We start from the raw sequence: 15,720 nt of genomic DNA on the forward strand, positions 1-15,720 counted from the left end.
CTCGAGAGAGATCGTCTCTGTCAGTGACTGAAAAACAAACGGCTGGGTTCAACCCGCACGCCCTGACACCCAGAGAGGCCCTGGGACTCTACGCGGCACCAGTAAATGAGAATCTCAGTTTTTTGCCGTTGACTCGGGACACTGGCCATCGACCCGAGCCTTCGCTTTTGATCTATACGTTGGAGGCCGCTCAAACTGCGCCTCCAAATTCTCACTGAAGAGGAAACTTAGTCGGCACACGGCACAGCTTCAAGCCTTGTGCATGGGTGAGCTACATTTTTCGTTTGCGCTCTTGAATCTAGAATATTTAGGTGCCAAGGCCTCGTGTGACTGCCACAGGCGTCAAGAACACCGGGGAGTCTCGGGAAGGCTGATCTTCTCTATTTTGGGGGACGAAAAGTCCTTAACTGCGGCGTGCCTCGGGATCTCATATGAGATCACGAGACAACGTGGACTGCATTTTAGAAAGCAGAGCTGAGGTTTGCGGGAACAGGGAAAAAGAGGATTGACTAGGGGCGAGAACTGCAGCCTGCCCGTTCAAGGAGCTGCCACTGGGACAGCTTTTTTATCTGCCAGCTGATCCGATAGCAAACCAACAGCTGCACAAGATAGCGGGGCTACTACGAGCGGTGAAAAGGAGCACGACGACAACGGAGGGCATGCGCAGTGACTGCTCTATAGATCGCTGCCACACTGAACGCAATTTCTAACACAGTCAATCAGGGTTACACGTTTTCATGTATTGCGTGAAGTAAAGATACCACTCTATGGCACTTTTTGCCTGCGAACGAAGTGCTGGGCGGAGTTGTGAATTCAAGCACATGCACATGCCACTGCACTCTCCGTTATTTCTGTCTTGTCGCACGTACTAGAGGAGGAGTGAGTGCACCTCCCTGCCACGGTAGCACTTTAAAGATCTTCCCAAGTTCGATGGGAGTTCTGGCATTTCACCTCTTCCATCCGATCTGTGCGGAGCCGCGCCGCATGACCACGGCGCCCTCTCCCGCTCGTTTCGGGTTAGGCATCCGCGGAATCGAAGAGGTAAAGAACCCTGAAAGACTTGGAGAATCGAGTGAAAGTTCTGCCGCATGAGGCGTTTCCAGCGAAAATAAACTTCCGAAAACCTCCACTGAGAAATGCATGTCAGAGGCGTCCTAGGTGCAACGGATCGGCTTCTTGCCGCACTACGACCAACTGCTACAGACAACGCCCACTTAGATTGTAGCAAGAGGTCTATCCGACGGGAAGGTACTCACGAAATAGTGGATATCTACATGAACTATGAACAAGAGCTTCAGATTGTATTTTCGTGGCTCTCGTGAGCAACTGCTGGTGAAACCGTGGCACCACGGGAAACGCCAGCACGTATCTACGACGTAAAAACTGTGCATTGTAATCCATGAAGCTGTGTGAGAATCGACCGCTGCGCAAATACTGCACTGAATGCAAGCAACGCAAATGAATTGTTTCCTGATTAATGCCACGTCATTCCGTGGCTGGACCGCTTCGCCCGGTCTACAGCTTCACTCTTGCAATGAACACGGATACAAATACGTGTGTGCGTATGTCCGCGGCATTCCCTACACACGCAGAGCTGTCGCTATCGCCTCTCCTCACTCATCCTTTGTCTGTGCGTAAAAAACAGCAGAGACTGCCGCATGTGCCTTCGAATGATACGGCGACCCCGCGCCAACGAGATCCGGCACCCAATGCGCGTTCGCTCCGCGCAGCGTAGGCATGAAAAGCTTTAAAAAGGAAATGAAGAAAAAACTGTTGTATGGAAGACCAAAACGGAAAACCAGAATTTGGCAAATATCTGCCTGGCGAGAGCAAAGCCTCAAACCCGCTCTGAAACTGTGAGCGTCCGCCTCGTGTCCCTTGGCGCGCACGCGAGAGTCGAAACTATTTCTGCTCAATCTGCGCGACGACACGCACGTTCTTTGAGGACTCCAAAGGTTATTTTTATTTTTCTTCTTCTTCAATTTGAAGGACCGGCCTCGGGGTCGGGAGCCCCAGGTCGCGGCGACGAGCGTTCTGCAGCACGCTGTGAAAATAGTTGTTTTGGTTCCAGACCTGACAAACAAAGAAAAGCCACCACGTTACGTTTCTCTCGCAGAGGTCAGCTGCACGTACATCACGCGGGCTCGCACAGTTGTAGACATACGCATCGTCACTTTCCAGCGAACAGATAGAATGTGCGCATTCAACACGCACACATGAATGCATATGCATGAAACCACACATGCGTATTTGATGACTATGTGTTTGCCGTCATAGTCTCGAGCCCATTTGTCGCATTTCCCCTCCTACAGCAGACAGACTCGCCTCTACGTGGAGTGCAAAACGCAAAGTGTACCGTCGATTCACTAGCTTCACTGCGCGCCCAGTGCACGCTGGTGACAGTTCCTCTGTGGAAATGGTGCATTTCCAGTGGGTGACTGTCGTCTGCCTCAGGTGCTCGCCTGCGCGTTGTGAGGACTTGTCTTTACTCCGCTTTGCAGGCTCGCGGCTGCCTCCAAGCGTACACGCAAGCATTCCATTCCACGAATACGAATCTATCGCTCAATATGAGTCTGCGTGTGGAGTCTCGCTCTTCTCACCTGACTGCTGCACGTGCGTGTGACGCCGCCCTGCTGTGCGAGCTCGGAGTAGTGTTTGGCGAGGTCTTCTTGGCGCTTTTCAGAGAACTTAAGAAAGACCAGGCCGACGAGTCCCCCCACCAAGAGCACGCCCCAGGAGAGCCAGATCGTCTGCGTCCGCGTGCGGTTCGGAAAGTACCGGTACGACGGGCGTTCGGGGTCGTAGCGGCGGAAGCTATCGAAGGCCATGCTGCAAATCTCGAAAAAAGAATAAAATTGTGAAGAACACTAAACACGGGACAGACCCGAGCCAGACGAGGACAGCGAGGACGCGAGAGCGGGAAACAAACCGAGGGAACTGCGGCGAAAAGTCGCGTAATAGCGGGACCAAGCGAAGGCCGCGCCCGCGGGAATACCGGAGTATGGCGCAGGCCACAAGACGAGAGAAGGACGAATGAACCGGGAGATGAGAAGCAGGCCAGGGCAGTCTAAACAAGAATGAAGAGCGAAACATATGGGATGTCTGAAAGATAGATGGAACAGTTCAGAGGAAAGTTAAGAGGACGATGAAACAACGAAACAAGAAGGAATGAGAGCTGCCGCGGACAAGGCGCAAGAGAGACAGTGCAAGGAGGAATAACCCACATAGATACGCCTATCGGAATGTTGAGAAAAACAGGCCGAGAAAACCACAGAGAGATATGATAGGGACACCCTCACAGAACGTAGACAGAAAGACTCAACAAAGGCGACGTCGTGCACATGCGTTTTTGTTCCTGGCTAGACATGCGCCGGAACGATACGCAAAGCTGGCGAGACACGAGAACTTTGCACTCGATTTTCTTTATGAATTTCCGCCGCCTCGCTCGTCGGGGCTTCCAAGAATACAAAAAGGGACTTCAGACGCCGACGAAGTCCCTGCGTCCGACTTCCAGTCTGCAAACTGCGAACTCTAGTTGTCTGCGGTATTGTGTTGCGCTGGTGGCGCATTCACCGTGCAGAAGAGAGTCACTTTGTTGCTATAAATGAGTCTGTGTCTAGGAGGCCTCTCACATGCGCCGACAGGTCTCCTCTTTCCTTTTCTCCAAAGAGGCACTGGGCTCTCTCTCGCCTTATGATTCTTTTTCCTCAGGATCGAGCCTGCGGTGTGCGCCGAAACTGAAGCTACTCCGCTCCTGAGATTACCAGAAGAGAGGATACAATCGTCAAAGGGGGATACAAAAGAGACGGAAAATCGCCCCGGTGCAGCACACGGGTCTTCGCTTCCGAACAGGACTGAAGTTGCTCACACCGGAGTTTGTTGAGACAGCTGGAAACCACGTAGAAGTTCGAGACTTGCAAACAGAAATCACCGGCTGCCTGAGAGAGACCGTAGCACAGAAACGAGCCCCTCACGCATTTCGCGCGGATGTAAACGCAGAAGATTTCGAGTAGAGGGGGACAGCTTGAGGATGGCGTCCTCACACCTGCGGTTGGGGCGGAAGCGAGGCAGACTGATTCAGACACACGAAATGCCATACATTCCAAGGCACGCGAGGCGCTGCCCTCACAGGCACGATCCTGGCGGACCTTGCGTATACAGAACGGGTTTCTGTGCCAGGGCAAAATACTCAGGCGGCTAGACTGGGCTGCCTGTGCCCGGTCAGAAAAGAAAACACGGAAACTCTCCTCGCCACGTATCGCACAGAGTCGTTCCCTGCAGAACGCACGAGAGACGAGAGGCCAGGGCCAGCGACCCGAAACGTATTGTCTGAGCCTTTACTGCATTCCGTCTACACCCTCTTCCAAACGTACGACGGGAGCATTCAGAATCTGTTTTCAAAAAGAAGTATGCAAACGAATATCCGTATAACAGGGCGGTGAACTCGCTGCCGCAACTGCGCACTATCACGCGTATATATGCATGTACAAACACGTATGTATGTTTGTATAGGTATTTGTATGTGGCCGTTTCAGCAACCGTAGCTACACATGTCCAAGTCGCAGATGTTTACTAATATGACTGTACGTTTGTATATAGATTTGCGGGTCGCATATATGTATGGTTGTGGATGCTCGCTAATACATGAATGTGAACGTTCGAAGGTTGTGCGCGGCCAGATCTAGGTGGCAATATGCCTGCATGTATATATGGGAATTTACAGCGGCGTACGCATCGGAGTCCTGGAGATCCGTCTCCCGGGGAGCTAGTTTTCGCCCCTAGATGGCTTTGAAGCATCTGTTTTCAGTTAGCCCCTGCGAGGCTGCGTGAATGCGACGAACTGAACACGGGGGAGCGGCGAGTCAAAAAAACGCAGTCTCTGACGGCCGGATGGCTGCCGTCTGCCTGCTCAAAACGGCCGGGTGCTGCTAGGTCACCGATGCTGTGCGAATGTGTTTTTCATCGATTTGGATCGACTGGGCAGCCGCTGAGCTCCCTTGAGCAGTTAGCGCTTTTCGTACCTCTCCCTATCCTCGGGAAAGCGGGGAAATCGATGCCCCGGGCAAGCTGTGGCTCAGAGGTGGGAGTACCTCGCGAACGCAGCCCACACCCCGCCAACTCGCTTTTCACGTTGCTTCGAGAGAGCTTGCTGTGTGGGCATGAGTCTGGCGTGAGACCTCTGATTTTCGATGAAGTTATTTGAACGGTGCGGCTCCCCCCTCTCCGCTTAGTTTCGTCCTGGTTCCGCGTTCGCAGGAACGGCGCGACGTGAGGTGCCCGAGCTTGACGTTAGTTTCAGAACTGTGACTCAAAAACTCGAAAAAAAATCGTGCCTGACATTCCCCCTTCGTGCGAACCGCCATTGAGCTCGTGTGCGGCTTTTCGTGAGGTGTGTTCGCCTCTCTTCTTCGCCATTTCCCCTCTGTCCCCCCCTCCACTTTCAGCGGCCTCATCCGAGTTATTGTGAAGCTCATCGCCCTCAAAACTCGGTCGCGTGCCCGCAGTTGCTGGGTGTGAGGAACGACACAATGCATTTGCAGCTACAAGATCGCGCGCTCGCTCAACTCTCTCATTTCATGGATCGTAGCTCGACAGCACACTGAGGCCTACCAACCTGCTCGCATTAGTCAGTTTCGATCACCACGCTGGCTTTGCATCGAGTCCGGAGCTTCTTTGGAGAAACGAAATTTTTCCGATCCGCGGAGAGAGGCAAGCTGTCGATTTGTCTGTGCGGCGGACCCCGCCTCGCCGCTGCCTCGCCTGTAGGACGTCTTTTCGCTTCGTGGCTGGTCACCGGCACGCTTCTCTGCGTTTTCCCTCTCTTCCAGTCTGGAAAAAACCTGGAGGCCCTCCCAGTCACCGGCCACCACAGGCGAAAGAGTTTTTTTTTCTTTTACCTTTTTTTTCTCCCTTCTGTCCGGGCCCCGCCTCGGCGGCGGGTTCCCCTCCGGCACACCGACTCGTGCGTCGGATCGATTTCGGTTTCGAAGCAACTTTTCTCACGTGCTTGTCCTTTATCCGGATTCCGGCGCTTGGCTCTGCGGCGTTATCGCTTGCTTCCTTTGACACAGCATGAAACGGGGTTTTTCTCTTTGACGGTTCTTCGTCGGAGATACCTCCCCATTTCGCTGCTTTCGCGTCCTCCGTGTCTCCTCGGCGTCGGTCTTCGCCTCTTGATGTCATTACCCTTTCGAAGACTTTGGTAGCCCATGGATTGCTTCTCGTCTTCGTGCATCGCAACGTCTGTAAGCCCCGCGCTCTCCTCAACCGGTCTCGCGCTGCCTCACGCCGATTCCGCCCCAGAGGAAAACCAACTACAGGCGCAAGGCGAGGGAGACTCGAGGCCGGAGCTCGTCATCGAGAGCGGAAGAGCCGCGCCCACGAAAGAAGAAAAGAGGGCGCGAGAGGCGGAAGCGAAGCTGGAGCGAGGCAAAGCGGAGGAAAGAGAGAAGAAGGAGACGGCTCAGGATTTCGGCGCCCAAACGTCCTGCGCGTTTTTCTTCGAAACGGCTGAGAAGCGCATCTCTCCCTGCGCCCAGCTCCTGGCGGGGACCGACTCTCTCCTCGCCGAGACGACCTGCGCCGGAGAAGGCAAAGCAGGATTCTCCTCGGATTCGCCTGCGAGCGAGCCAGACTCTTTCGCGCCTCACCCCGAAAGTGAGGCCTTCGCGTCTCCCGGGGTCGCCTGGAGCCACGAGGCGCGACACAGGAACGATCCAAATGGAGGCGATGTGCCTCTCCTCAGAATTCTTGTTCATGCGCCTCAAAGCCTCGAGGCTTCTTCCTTCCCCTCAGTGGACGCGAAGGTCATCTCGCGCGTCACTCAGCATCTTCTGAAAAGCAAAGCGCCTCCCTCGCCCGCGCTGTCGCAGGCGCCAACTGCCTCTTCATCGCCTTCTGTGCCTTCTTCTCCTCTCCTTCCTCCCTCTGCTCGTCTGTCGCCACCCCTTTCTTCTTCGGCGTCGCGTCCTCCTCCCTCCCGGCCTCTTGCGCCACTTCCTGCGTCTTCGCTTCATCCTTCTGGCCTGCTCTTTCCTTCGGCAGCTTCTTCTGCTCCGGTCGCGGGCGACGTCGCGCCTCCGTCAGCCTCCCTCTTTGCCGCACTGCCGGAGGCGCGGTGCGTAGCCGAGGAACCTGCTGTCGAAGGAGACGGGAAGGTGGAGGGCCTGTGCCCGTTGCCGCCGCGCGATCTCGGCTCGCCTGTGGAGGCTGAGTCTGCGCAGGGCACGGGCGTCGCCGTTGAATCTTCTTCTCCCTCTCTCTCTGCGCCCAGCCGCCGGCGCAAGAAAGACCGCCAGGCGCGCGAGGCGAGGCAGAAGAAGAGGAAGAAGAGCGAGAAGAAGAACGTCTTGGTGGGCTTCGCTGGACACGGCGTCCTCCCGCCTCGCCCAGACACCAGCTCGCTACGCATCCGCCGCGGACGCGACCTCGGCGCTGGCGACGGAAGTCTGTCTCTTCCCTTCGGGTCAGCGCTGCTCGGCGCGGCTTCTCAGAGGCAAGCGCGCCTCCTGGCAGAAAGGCACCCTCTGGGCGTGCCTTGACGACGAGCTCGAGGCCGCCCTGCGCGCGTCCCTCGAGGAGGCCCTCGCGCGGGGCTCCTACGACCCGCCTGCCTCCACGGGCGCCTGGAGCCCAGACGCCGAGCCGGCGCGCGAGGCCTCGCCGCCCCAAGAGCTGCCAATGGAGCCGATGTCCTCGGACTCCTCCTCCCACTCCGTGGAGTACCTGCGCGAGCGGAGGCCGGGGGGCCCGCGAAGGCTGCGCGGGCGGGCGGCGCCGTCGCCGGCACTGGAGAATGCCGCAGACGCAGATCTTCTGCAAAACTCGTCCCAGCCCTCCGTCGCGCCACCGAGAGACGGCGACTCCGCGTGCGCGACTCCGCCGCTGCGTACGTGGAAGCGGAGGCGCGGCATCGTGCTGGTCTCGCCACCTCCGACGCCGGGGCTCGAGGACGCCGCCCCCCGAGAGGCCTCTGTGCGACGAGATGACGCTGCAGTCCGCGAGGCGCGCACGCGAAGCATCTTCCTCTCGCCGACGCCTTCGCCGGCGCCTGCGCGCCGCACCGCGGCGATCCTGTCTCCTTGCCGGCGGCACGGGCACGCGCGAAGATTCTCGCGCCCGCTCAGCGCGCAGGCGGAGCTGGAGCCCAGTGAGGGCTCGACGACGCAGCTGGGGGGCCGCGAGGGCGCCGCGGAGACTGCGCTGCGTTTGCTAGGTGACCAGGGCGCGGGCGCGTCGGTCCTGCAGCGCGGCGCCGCTCGCGCCGGCCGTGGGGCGACCGTAGAGAGAGAAGGAGAGAGGAATTCGTCGGGAGTCAGCAAGATCAGCAGGGAGGAGGCCGCGGCCGCAGAGAGGGGCTGCAGACATGCGAAAGCGAGCGGCGGCTGCGGCGACGCCACGCCGGGGGCGCGTCAGGAGGACGAAGCGGAGAGCGAGTGGAAGAGACGCCTGAGTGACAGGAAAAATCGCCTCTCCGCTCTCACGACGCAAGTCGCGCGCAAGTCGCTCCGCGCGCGCCTCGCCAGCAGAGGTGTCGACAACCCGGACGAGGAAGAACTTCTGAAGCAACAGCGAAAACGCGAAGAGGAGACCTCAACCGGGTCTGAGAGTAAGTACACGCGGAAAAAGACCCGAATCTGCCAGGCGTATTCTTCATATGCGGGAGTCCACGTGCAGTTTACTCCTGACTCTGCTCTTCGCCTTTACTGCGCTGCGAGCTCCGCAGAGAAATCTATATGTATCGATATATCCATCTATCTTTCTATCTCCATCTATCTACATCTGTCTATCTGTATCTGAGCGGTTGATGCGGATGCCGACAGGCAAATTTCGTGTCACACTGACAGGGGATTCTGGGCTCTCCTCTCCGCTGTATTCGCATTACGAAAAGACAGACCTGCGCGCGGCAGCGTTTTCCACGTGTCCGCTGTGTTTGGACTTTTGAGATTTTTGCGTGGTGATGATTTTTGCCTTTCTCCTCCTTCGGCGCGTCAGGTTCAGGCCTCGTGCGGCGCAGACGCAGGCCGCGGCCGAAGCCCTCCTGTCGGGTAAGTCATGTGGATGTTCCTCCGCTGGAGTTTTCTCGCGCATCGCTGCCTCTTCTGTTTTCGTCTTTCGCTGTCCTGTCTCGAGATGGTGCCCAAATGCGTTTCCGTTTCCTTGCATGTGCGTGGAATTCTCCGCGCCCAGCGGCTGGCGTGTTGCGCTTCGTCTTGGGCCTCGCGGTCGTGTGTCGATGTATGTGTGTGTGGCTTTCTTTTTGTGTGCCGCGTGGCGTTCTCGTTTTCTTCTGCCTCTCACGCTGTGCGGCCCTTTGGCTAGCCCTGCGCGCCGCGCCGCGGCTCTGTTTTCCTGCGCGTCTCGCCTTCGCGTTGTCTTCTTCCGCGTGCCTTCTCAGTCCGTAGGATCCACGCGCTCGGGCAGCTCGTGTGAGACCGCGGCTGCGTCTGGAGGCATGGGGCGGAATCCATCCTCGAGGGATTTCGCGTCGTCCCTTTTTTTCGCTTCGCAGTTCCTCGCCTTCTCAAACGACATGCGACCCGGACGGCGCAGGCGCGTCTTGGAGAAAAGGAGCCCGCCGCCGGAAACCGATGATGAAGGCGTGAGCGACTTCATCGTGGAGGACGACGAGGACGACGAGGACGAAACCGAAGACGATGCAACTGAGGGTGAGGCAAACAGTTTCTCGAATCCGCCTCGTTTCTCTCTCAAGCGAGCGTTTCGCCTTCCTCTTCTCCCGCGACCTCTGCATGCCTCCACGGCTCCGCCGCTGGCAGTCGCGCGGCTCTTTTTGGCTCTCTCTCACTCTCGATCTCGTTTGGCCTCGCGGTTTTCCTTCATGGTGCGTGTGCACCGTCGCGCTCGCCTCGCCGGGCTTTACCGCGCGCCTCGACACCTTTCGGAGGAGCCGCCCAGCTCGCAAAATGCGACGCCGCGTGATTCCGCGTCTCGGCATGCAGACAGAGAGGCCCGGCGTTCTTCTGCTCTGCGTTCGTGTGCGTTTTCGTTCGCGGTGTATTTCGGGATTTTTAACGCATTTTTGCGATTTTTTTGCCAGAGGGTATCCTCGCGGACTCCGACGATGAGGAGGAGCTCGACACGGGGCAGGAGCTGGCGAGGCGCGCGAGCTACGAGCGCCGCAGAAAGCGAGACTCCGACAAGAAGCTGGTGAGGTCTCGTTTCGTCTTTTGCGAGACTCCTCTACTCAGTTACGCATCTTTGGTGTGTCTATACATGCAGATGTAAGACACGAGCGCTGATCTTTGTCCGCAAGAATCCATCGACATGCCTATATACAAAAATATCTATATATTTGCGCACATGGACGCCGAGGAATGCATATATATGTACGTACCCGTATACGGCTGGACACGTCTGTCACCTGCGAGTGAGCAGCTACATGCAAGAAATGTCTCTATTTGCCTGCGTGCTCCAACTCCCACGCACGACGATGCTTACCCACAAGGAGCGAACCCCATTATTATTGAGTAAAAATTCACTTTTTTTCCGCTTGAAATTTCAGTCGTGGTCGCGGCAGTGTCTTTGCTTTCAGGAGGAGAATTTGAATCTGGACAAGGCGTTCGAGCGCTACGTGCAGTTTTTAGTTTTGTCGCTTTTTTCGCCGACTCTCAAATTCCCCTTCCCGCGCGGGCCTGCCGACCGTCGCGCCGCATGCATTCCGCGGACGAGGAAAGCACGTGAGAACTCGACAAAACGGCAAAGAAAAAACGAATCTGCATGCCCTTCTGAAAAAAGAGTGAAGCAATTCGCTCTCCAGGCAGCTCGTCCGCCAGTAGGGCTGCACATAGCGAGACGCATACAGGAGCACGCATGCATCGACGTTTCGTTATCTGACGGCATTCAGCTCACGCTTCGTACGTGTCTCTCGTGAGTGTAGTTGGTGAGAGTCTGGATATCTTTTCTCCCCCGACGGCGGCTGTCTTCTGTCTCGCGGGCTTTTTGAATTTACACCAGCTTGCGGGTGCGTACAAGGCTGAAGAGATGAAGTCCTTGCGTGAAGCTTCGCTGCGCGTGCGCGCTGTAAGGGCTCGCCTCTGCTCCCAGGGATTCTCGAGACTCTGGCCTTTCATCGCGTCGACTCATTCTCCTTTGTGTCAGCTTGGCAAATCTTCTTCGCCTGTAACTCGCTCGCGCTTTCTTCTCCTCGTGTTGCCTTCAGCGAAGATCGGCTCGGACTTCTTTTTGACAGTGAGAGACAGGGAGGACTTTTCTTTCGTAAATCCCAACACGAATGCCGCTCGCAACGTGCCTCTGCAAGGCAGAGACTCCTTCGGTGTTCGCCTCTCCTGCGGAGCTGCCTCTGGTTTGTCGGGCGCCGTCCCTCTGCGCCCTCGCATCCACACGAGCCTCGCCGAAGCCAGGCCCCTGGTTCCTTAGTTGTCTCGCGCGTCTGCTGAGTGCTCCAGTCTCCGTTCTCCAGCGCGTGATGCATTCAGCCGACCCTCTGTGCCCATCTCGCTGTCGGTGGGACTGTCTGCCTCCGTCGCACTGTCGTGCCTCGTAGAAAAGCCCCGTTTGCAGCGGCCGCGCGCGAATATTTCTTCAAAATAGAGTATAGAGGCGCCCAGGCACCGCCGGCGAATCGACGGAGGCGCCTGGCAGACATGCAGACCGAATTCGCGTGCGTTTTGTTTTTCTGCAGGCGGTGAAGAAGATTGAGGGGCTCACGCCAGTCATGCGCGCGACAGTAAGCGACGCCCGCCGCGCGCAGACAGGCTCTCTGGGAGCCGCGACAGATACACTCGACACGAGGCAGCTCGAACTGCGAAAACGCCCGCGGCGGACTGCGCAGATGCGTCGACGGGCTGACTCACGCGCAGGCGAGATCGCGCACGCACGCTGAGGAGCTCCTTGCGCGTCGGAGTCCGGGGTCGGGCGAATGGATTTCTCGTATCTGGCGCGGGCGCAGAACCAGCTGCGTTCTGGGCTTCTCGTCATTCTTGGTCCACTTGTGACGAGTTACGCAAGTGCAGACTTCTCGCGCGCTGAGAACGGGCGTCAGCAGACATGCGCGGGTCGCTGCTGCAACTCGCGCAGGCGAGACTGTCCTCGTCGTACCGAGCGCAGCGCGGTTGCTGGCTTGGAGGGCGTGTTGCTGTCCAGCGGATTCTATGACTGCAGCAGTTCCTCTTAACGCGCCTGGGATTCGTATGCCTCTCCTCTGGATCGCCTCACGAGGCCGGGGGCTGCTGCGGCGCCGCAACGCCGCCGCTCTCGACCTCCGTCGACTTTCTGTGTGTCGCCCAGGAGACGCAGGTGCATTTGTGCATCGCTTGGAGTATCGTCTCTTCCCGAGCAGCGCGTCGGAGCTTACTTTTCTTCTCTTTCTGACTGCTTTTCGAATGCTTTCAGATGGAAACCACGTCTTTTCCCGCGTGGCTCAAATGCGTTCTGAAGGAGTATCCGCTGTGCAGCGTGCGAGCGATCGACAGGCGGATTGACGAGATCCCTCGGTAAGCTCTCAACTTTTTCCGTGAACATGTCTTTTCAGAAATTGCATCTTTCAGACGCCCGTGCTGATCGCTGTCCATGTACGTATTCCGTGCATTCCATGTTGAGCACGTGTTTCTTTCTCTGTCTCCCCCCGGGTGTACCTGCGTGCCGGTTCTTCCTGTTTCATGACCTCCGAGCTTGAGGCTACAAAGGCGCGCGTGCTTGACGCATCGCTTCCGCGAGTTAGCTTCGCCTTTTTCGCGTCTCTCTAGTTTTACGCGTGTATGCTTCTTTCTGCCGACCACTTCTTCGCTGCGTCATCTCGCCTTAAAAAGCAGCGTTCCTCGTCATGCGTTCGCTGTGTGGCGTTCCACGTTTCTTCTCCAGGTCGCTGCGGTGTGTCGTCTGCGGGCGTTCGCAGGGGACGCGGTATTGCGTCTCTCTTGGCGGCTCGCCATGCGACACAGGTGCTTTTCTCGCGACATCTATTCTTCGAAATTTGTCGGAGGGCTGCCTGAGAGGATTCGCCTTGTCCCGCTCCTGTGCGGCCGACAGCGGATGCTCACGAGTGTGGCACGCATAGCTTTGTCTCTGCCTCGGTTTTCTGCTACGCATGCGTCGGCACTCGGCCTGCGTTCGCGGGGCCGTCTATTCGCTTGTTTAGCTTTAGGGTTTTAAGGTTTAGCGTATACGGTCTAGGGTTGCACTCCCCACAGAAGCGCGCATATGCCAGGCTCGCTCTGTGATGCACGTAGCGACGTGTTCTGCACACTGAAGAGTGCAGAGGGAAGATCGTTTACACTGCCGTTTAATCGCCGTGCTGTCCACCAGCTCATACATCTACATTTACATAAGTATAAACGCATACATCTATCTATCTATATATATATACGTTGCAACTATATATACATATGTGCATGACTGGAGCCGTCTGCGCCGGAGGTCGCTGTGCAGGGGGGCTGCGTTTTGGGTGGACGTCTCGGATCCTGTTTTTTCTGGTTTCGGCACTTTGTTTTTCAGATCTTCTGTATCAGGGCGAGCTGGCGGAGTGGCTCGTCGCGAACGACCTCGAGTGGTTGGGGCGCAATGCCTTTCCAACCGCAGAAGGTGCGTTGCAGATTTTTTCCGTCTTCCACGCAATTCGTTCACAGATCTGGCCCCCGGCAGTCCTGTCTTCGTTTTTTTTCGCCTGTTTGGGCGCCTGCCCCGTGGCGCTCCTTGCTGCCGAGGCATAAACGGGCGACACGCGGTGCAGCGAGTCAAAGGATGATCAAGTTTTTTCTGCGCTCTTCGAGTTTCCCACGCGGCCTCGTGCGCCTATTTCTCTCTCCCGCAGATCCAGTGCTGCTCAAGGCCCGCGAGCCGCGCCGAAAAGGCAAGTCGCTTTGGCGTTTTCGCGTCTGGTTTCCTCGGCATTTTCCTTTTCCTGCTGCCTTCGGCGGTTCCTCTTCACGCCTTGAGGCGCGTCGCTCGCTCCTCAGCATCTTCTTCTCTTCCGCATGCGCCGTCGTTGCCGTTGCACATTTCGCGCCTAGTCAGCCTCTTCGCTGCGTCGAGTCATTTCCGAGAAGTGTAGGATCTCTGGGCAAGCAAAGTCGCTTCCGCTTGATAAATATATGAAATTATTTATTTATATAGGCTGCCAGCGTGTATAGGTTCTTTTTAAGAGTATCATTACCTGCAGGGGACCGTCTTCTTAGCGCGTCTTCCACTGCGCGTGCTTACATGTGCACATACAGTACCGGTGTATTCGCAGTGCATACCTATATATATTTATATATAGGTATTTCTCTGGGCGCATGCATTTCCGTACATTTACGGAGGCATGCCGCGTTCACGCGTGCATCTACCACAATTTTCTTTCGCGCATACAGACGCATCGTGCGAGCATGCGTTTTTTGGTGTTTTCAGATCCCGCGCGAGATGCGCTGAAGCAAGAGGCAGAAGGAATGACATTGAGTAAGAGCGCCTGCCACCGCTTTGTATTTTCCGGTCGCCTCCTCGTCTTTCTCCTCGTCTTTTCCATCTAGCTGGTTTCACTGTGCGTCTTGTCTGCCGTCGCCTTCTTCTTTTTCCAGGTTTGTGTCTCCTGTGCGTTGAGGTTCCTGGAGGTCTTTATTTTAACCTCAGACAATCTCTCGCGCTAAGGCGGATTCCTTCATTTTCAAGTTGTCTGCCGCAGTCTTCGTTTCTGGTGCGGTTTTTGCTATCGTGTGTTTCGCCCGTTTGCCGCGGCGACCCGCGATGCGTCGCTGCCTTTGGTTCTTCTTGATCAGCGTCTGGCGCTGATTACGCAGATGTGCCTCGAGCGCGTTGTGGATTTTTTTTGCAGCGCGACGGCGGCACCGACCCAAGCCCGGAGAGGAGGAGTCGCCGTGTTCAAGCTGCTACGACTTCCCTGTTGGTACGCGAGTGTCCGCTGTATCGGCGGACGAATCGATAAACCTGTTTTTTTCTGCATGCGCGAGGCGTCTATGGCGACCGCTGGGCTCCGCGCGAGTTCGTGGAGGTTCATGCGGGTGCGCATGTGTGCGGAAACGCACGCTGTGCCGTGGAGGCACCTCGAATCTCACAGGTGTGTCGTTTCCGCGTTTTCTCGACAGGGGCGCAGATCTCTGCTCACGTTCTGCGGCGCGGTGCGGGATTCGGGGTCTGCGTTTTCAGGAAAGCACTGCGGGGAGCAGATTCTTGCCTGGCACAAAATACACCACTTCAAGCCTCGGTTGCTCAAGTTCATGCACACTGTCATCAAGGGCTTCTCGCCGTGCGTCCTAGAGTACCCCGAGAAAGTCTCCGAAATCTTCGACGAGGTGAGCGACGCTTTCACCAGGGGAGAGGGCGCTGAGAGCCTCGAGCGCCGCGTCTCTCCGCTGTGCACGCACCAGCCCGGAACGCCTGCCTGCGAAGGGGAGGAGTAGGGGGGAGGGGGGGCAGAGGCCGCCGGCGAGTGAGTGCGGATTCAGGCCTCTTATGCGTGTGTGTGTGCGTTTGAGGATACATACTCATGTAGATACCTATGCAAATATATATGTATATATATGTGTTTATGTATCTGTATGCGTATATATGTATACTTTTATGAGGCGACAAGCCGCGAATCGCAGAGGGCGTTTACGAGTTGAGCGTGGCGCAGGCGTGTCCGGGTGGCGGACGCCTGCAGAGGCATTCGCTTTCCCATTTTCGCAGAGTCTGGGCTTACCGGCACACGTGAATCCGTCAAAAGAGCAGCTTCTTCATCGAGGCAGCGATGCGTCCTGCAGATGTACG

At 56.8% G+C, this 15,720-nt stretch overlaps 2 protein-coding genes across 2 annotated transcripts; one reads left to right on the forward strand and one right to left on the reverse strand.

Moving 5' to 3' along the window:
• Positions 1-1,962: 1,962 nt before the first annotated feature.
• BESB_079510 (uncharacterized protein) lies at positions 1,963-2,828 on the reverse strand (the record flags this gene model as incomplete). The annotated part of the gene is made up of 2 exons (XM_029366313.1): positions 1,963-2,073; positions 2,601-2,828. 2 exons carry the CDS (start codon positions 2,826-2,828, stop codon positions 1,963-1,965), a joined length of 339 nt encoding a protein of 112 aa, XP_029217744.1.
• A 3,381-nt stretch (positions 2,829-6,209) lies between these two features.
• On the forward strand, positions 6,210-15,371 carry BESB_079520 (uncharacterized protein; the record flags this gene model as incomplete). Its single annotated transcript, XM_029366314.1, has 13 exons — positions 6,210-7,352; positions 7,471-8,608; positions 8,995-9,047; positions 9,398-9,668; positions 10,058-10,167; positions 10,553-10,697; positions 10,865-11,040; positions 11,663-11,707; positions 12,373-12,473; positions 12,841-12,920; positions 13,474-13,644; positions 14,786-14,857; positions 15,118-15,371. The coding sequence occupies 13 exons, from the start codon at positions 6,210-6,212 to the stop codon at positions 15,369-15,371; spliced, it is 3,759 nt and encodes a 1,252-aa protein (XP_029217745.1).
• Positions 15,372-15,720: the final 349 nt, after the last annotated feature.

Source organism: Besnoitia besnoiti, chromosome VII (genome assembly GCF_002563875.1).
Source record: "Besnoitia besnoiti strain Bb-Ger1 chromosome VII, whole genome shotgun sequence".
Classification (NCBI taxonomy): domain Eukaryota; phylum Apicomplexa; class Conoidasida; order Eucoccidiorida; family Sarcocystidae; genus Besnoitia; species Besnoitia besnoiti.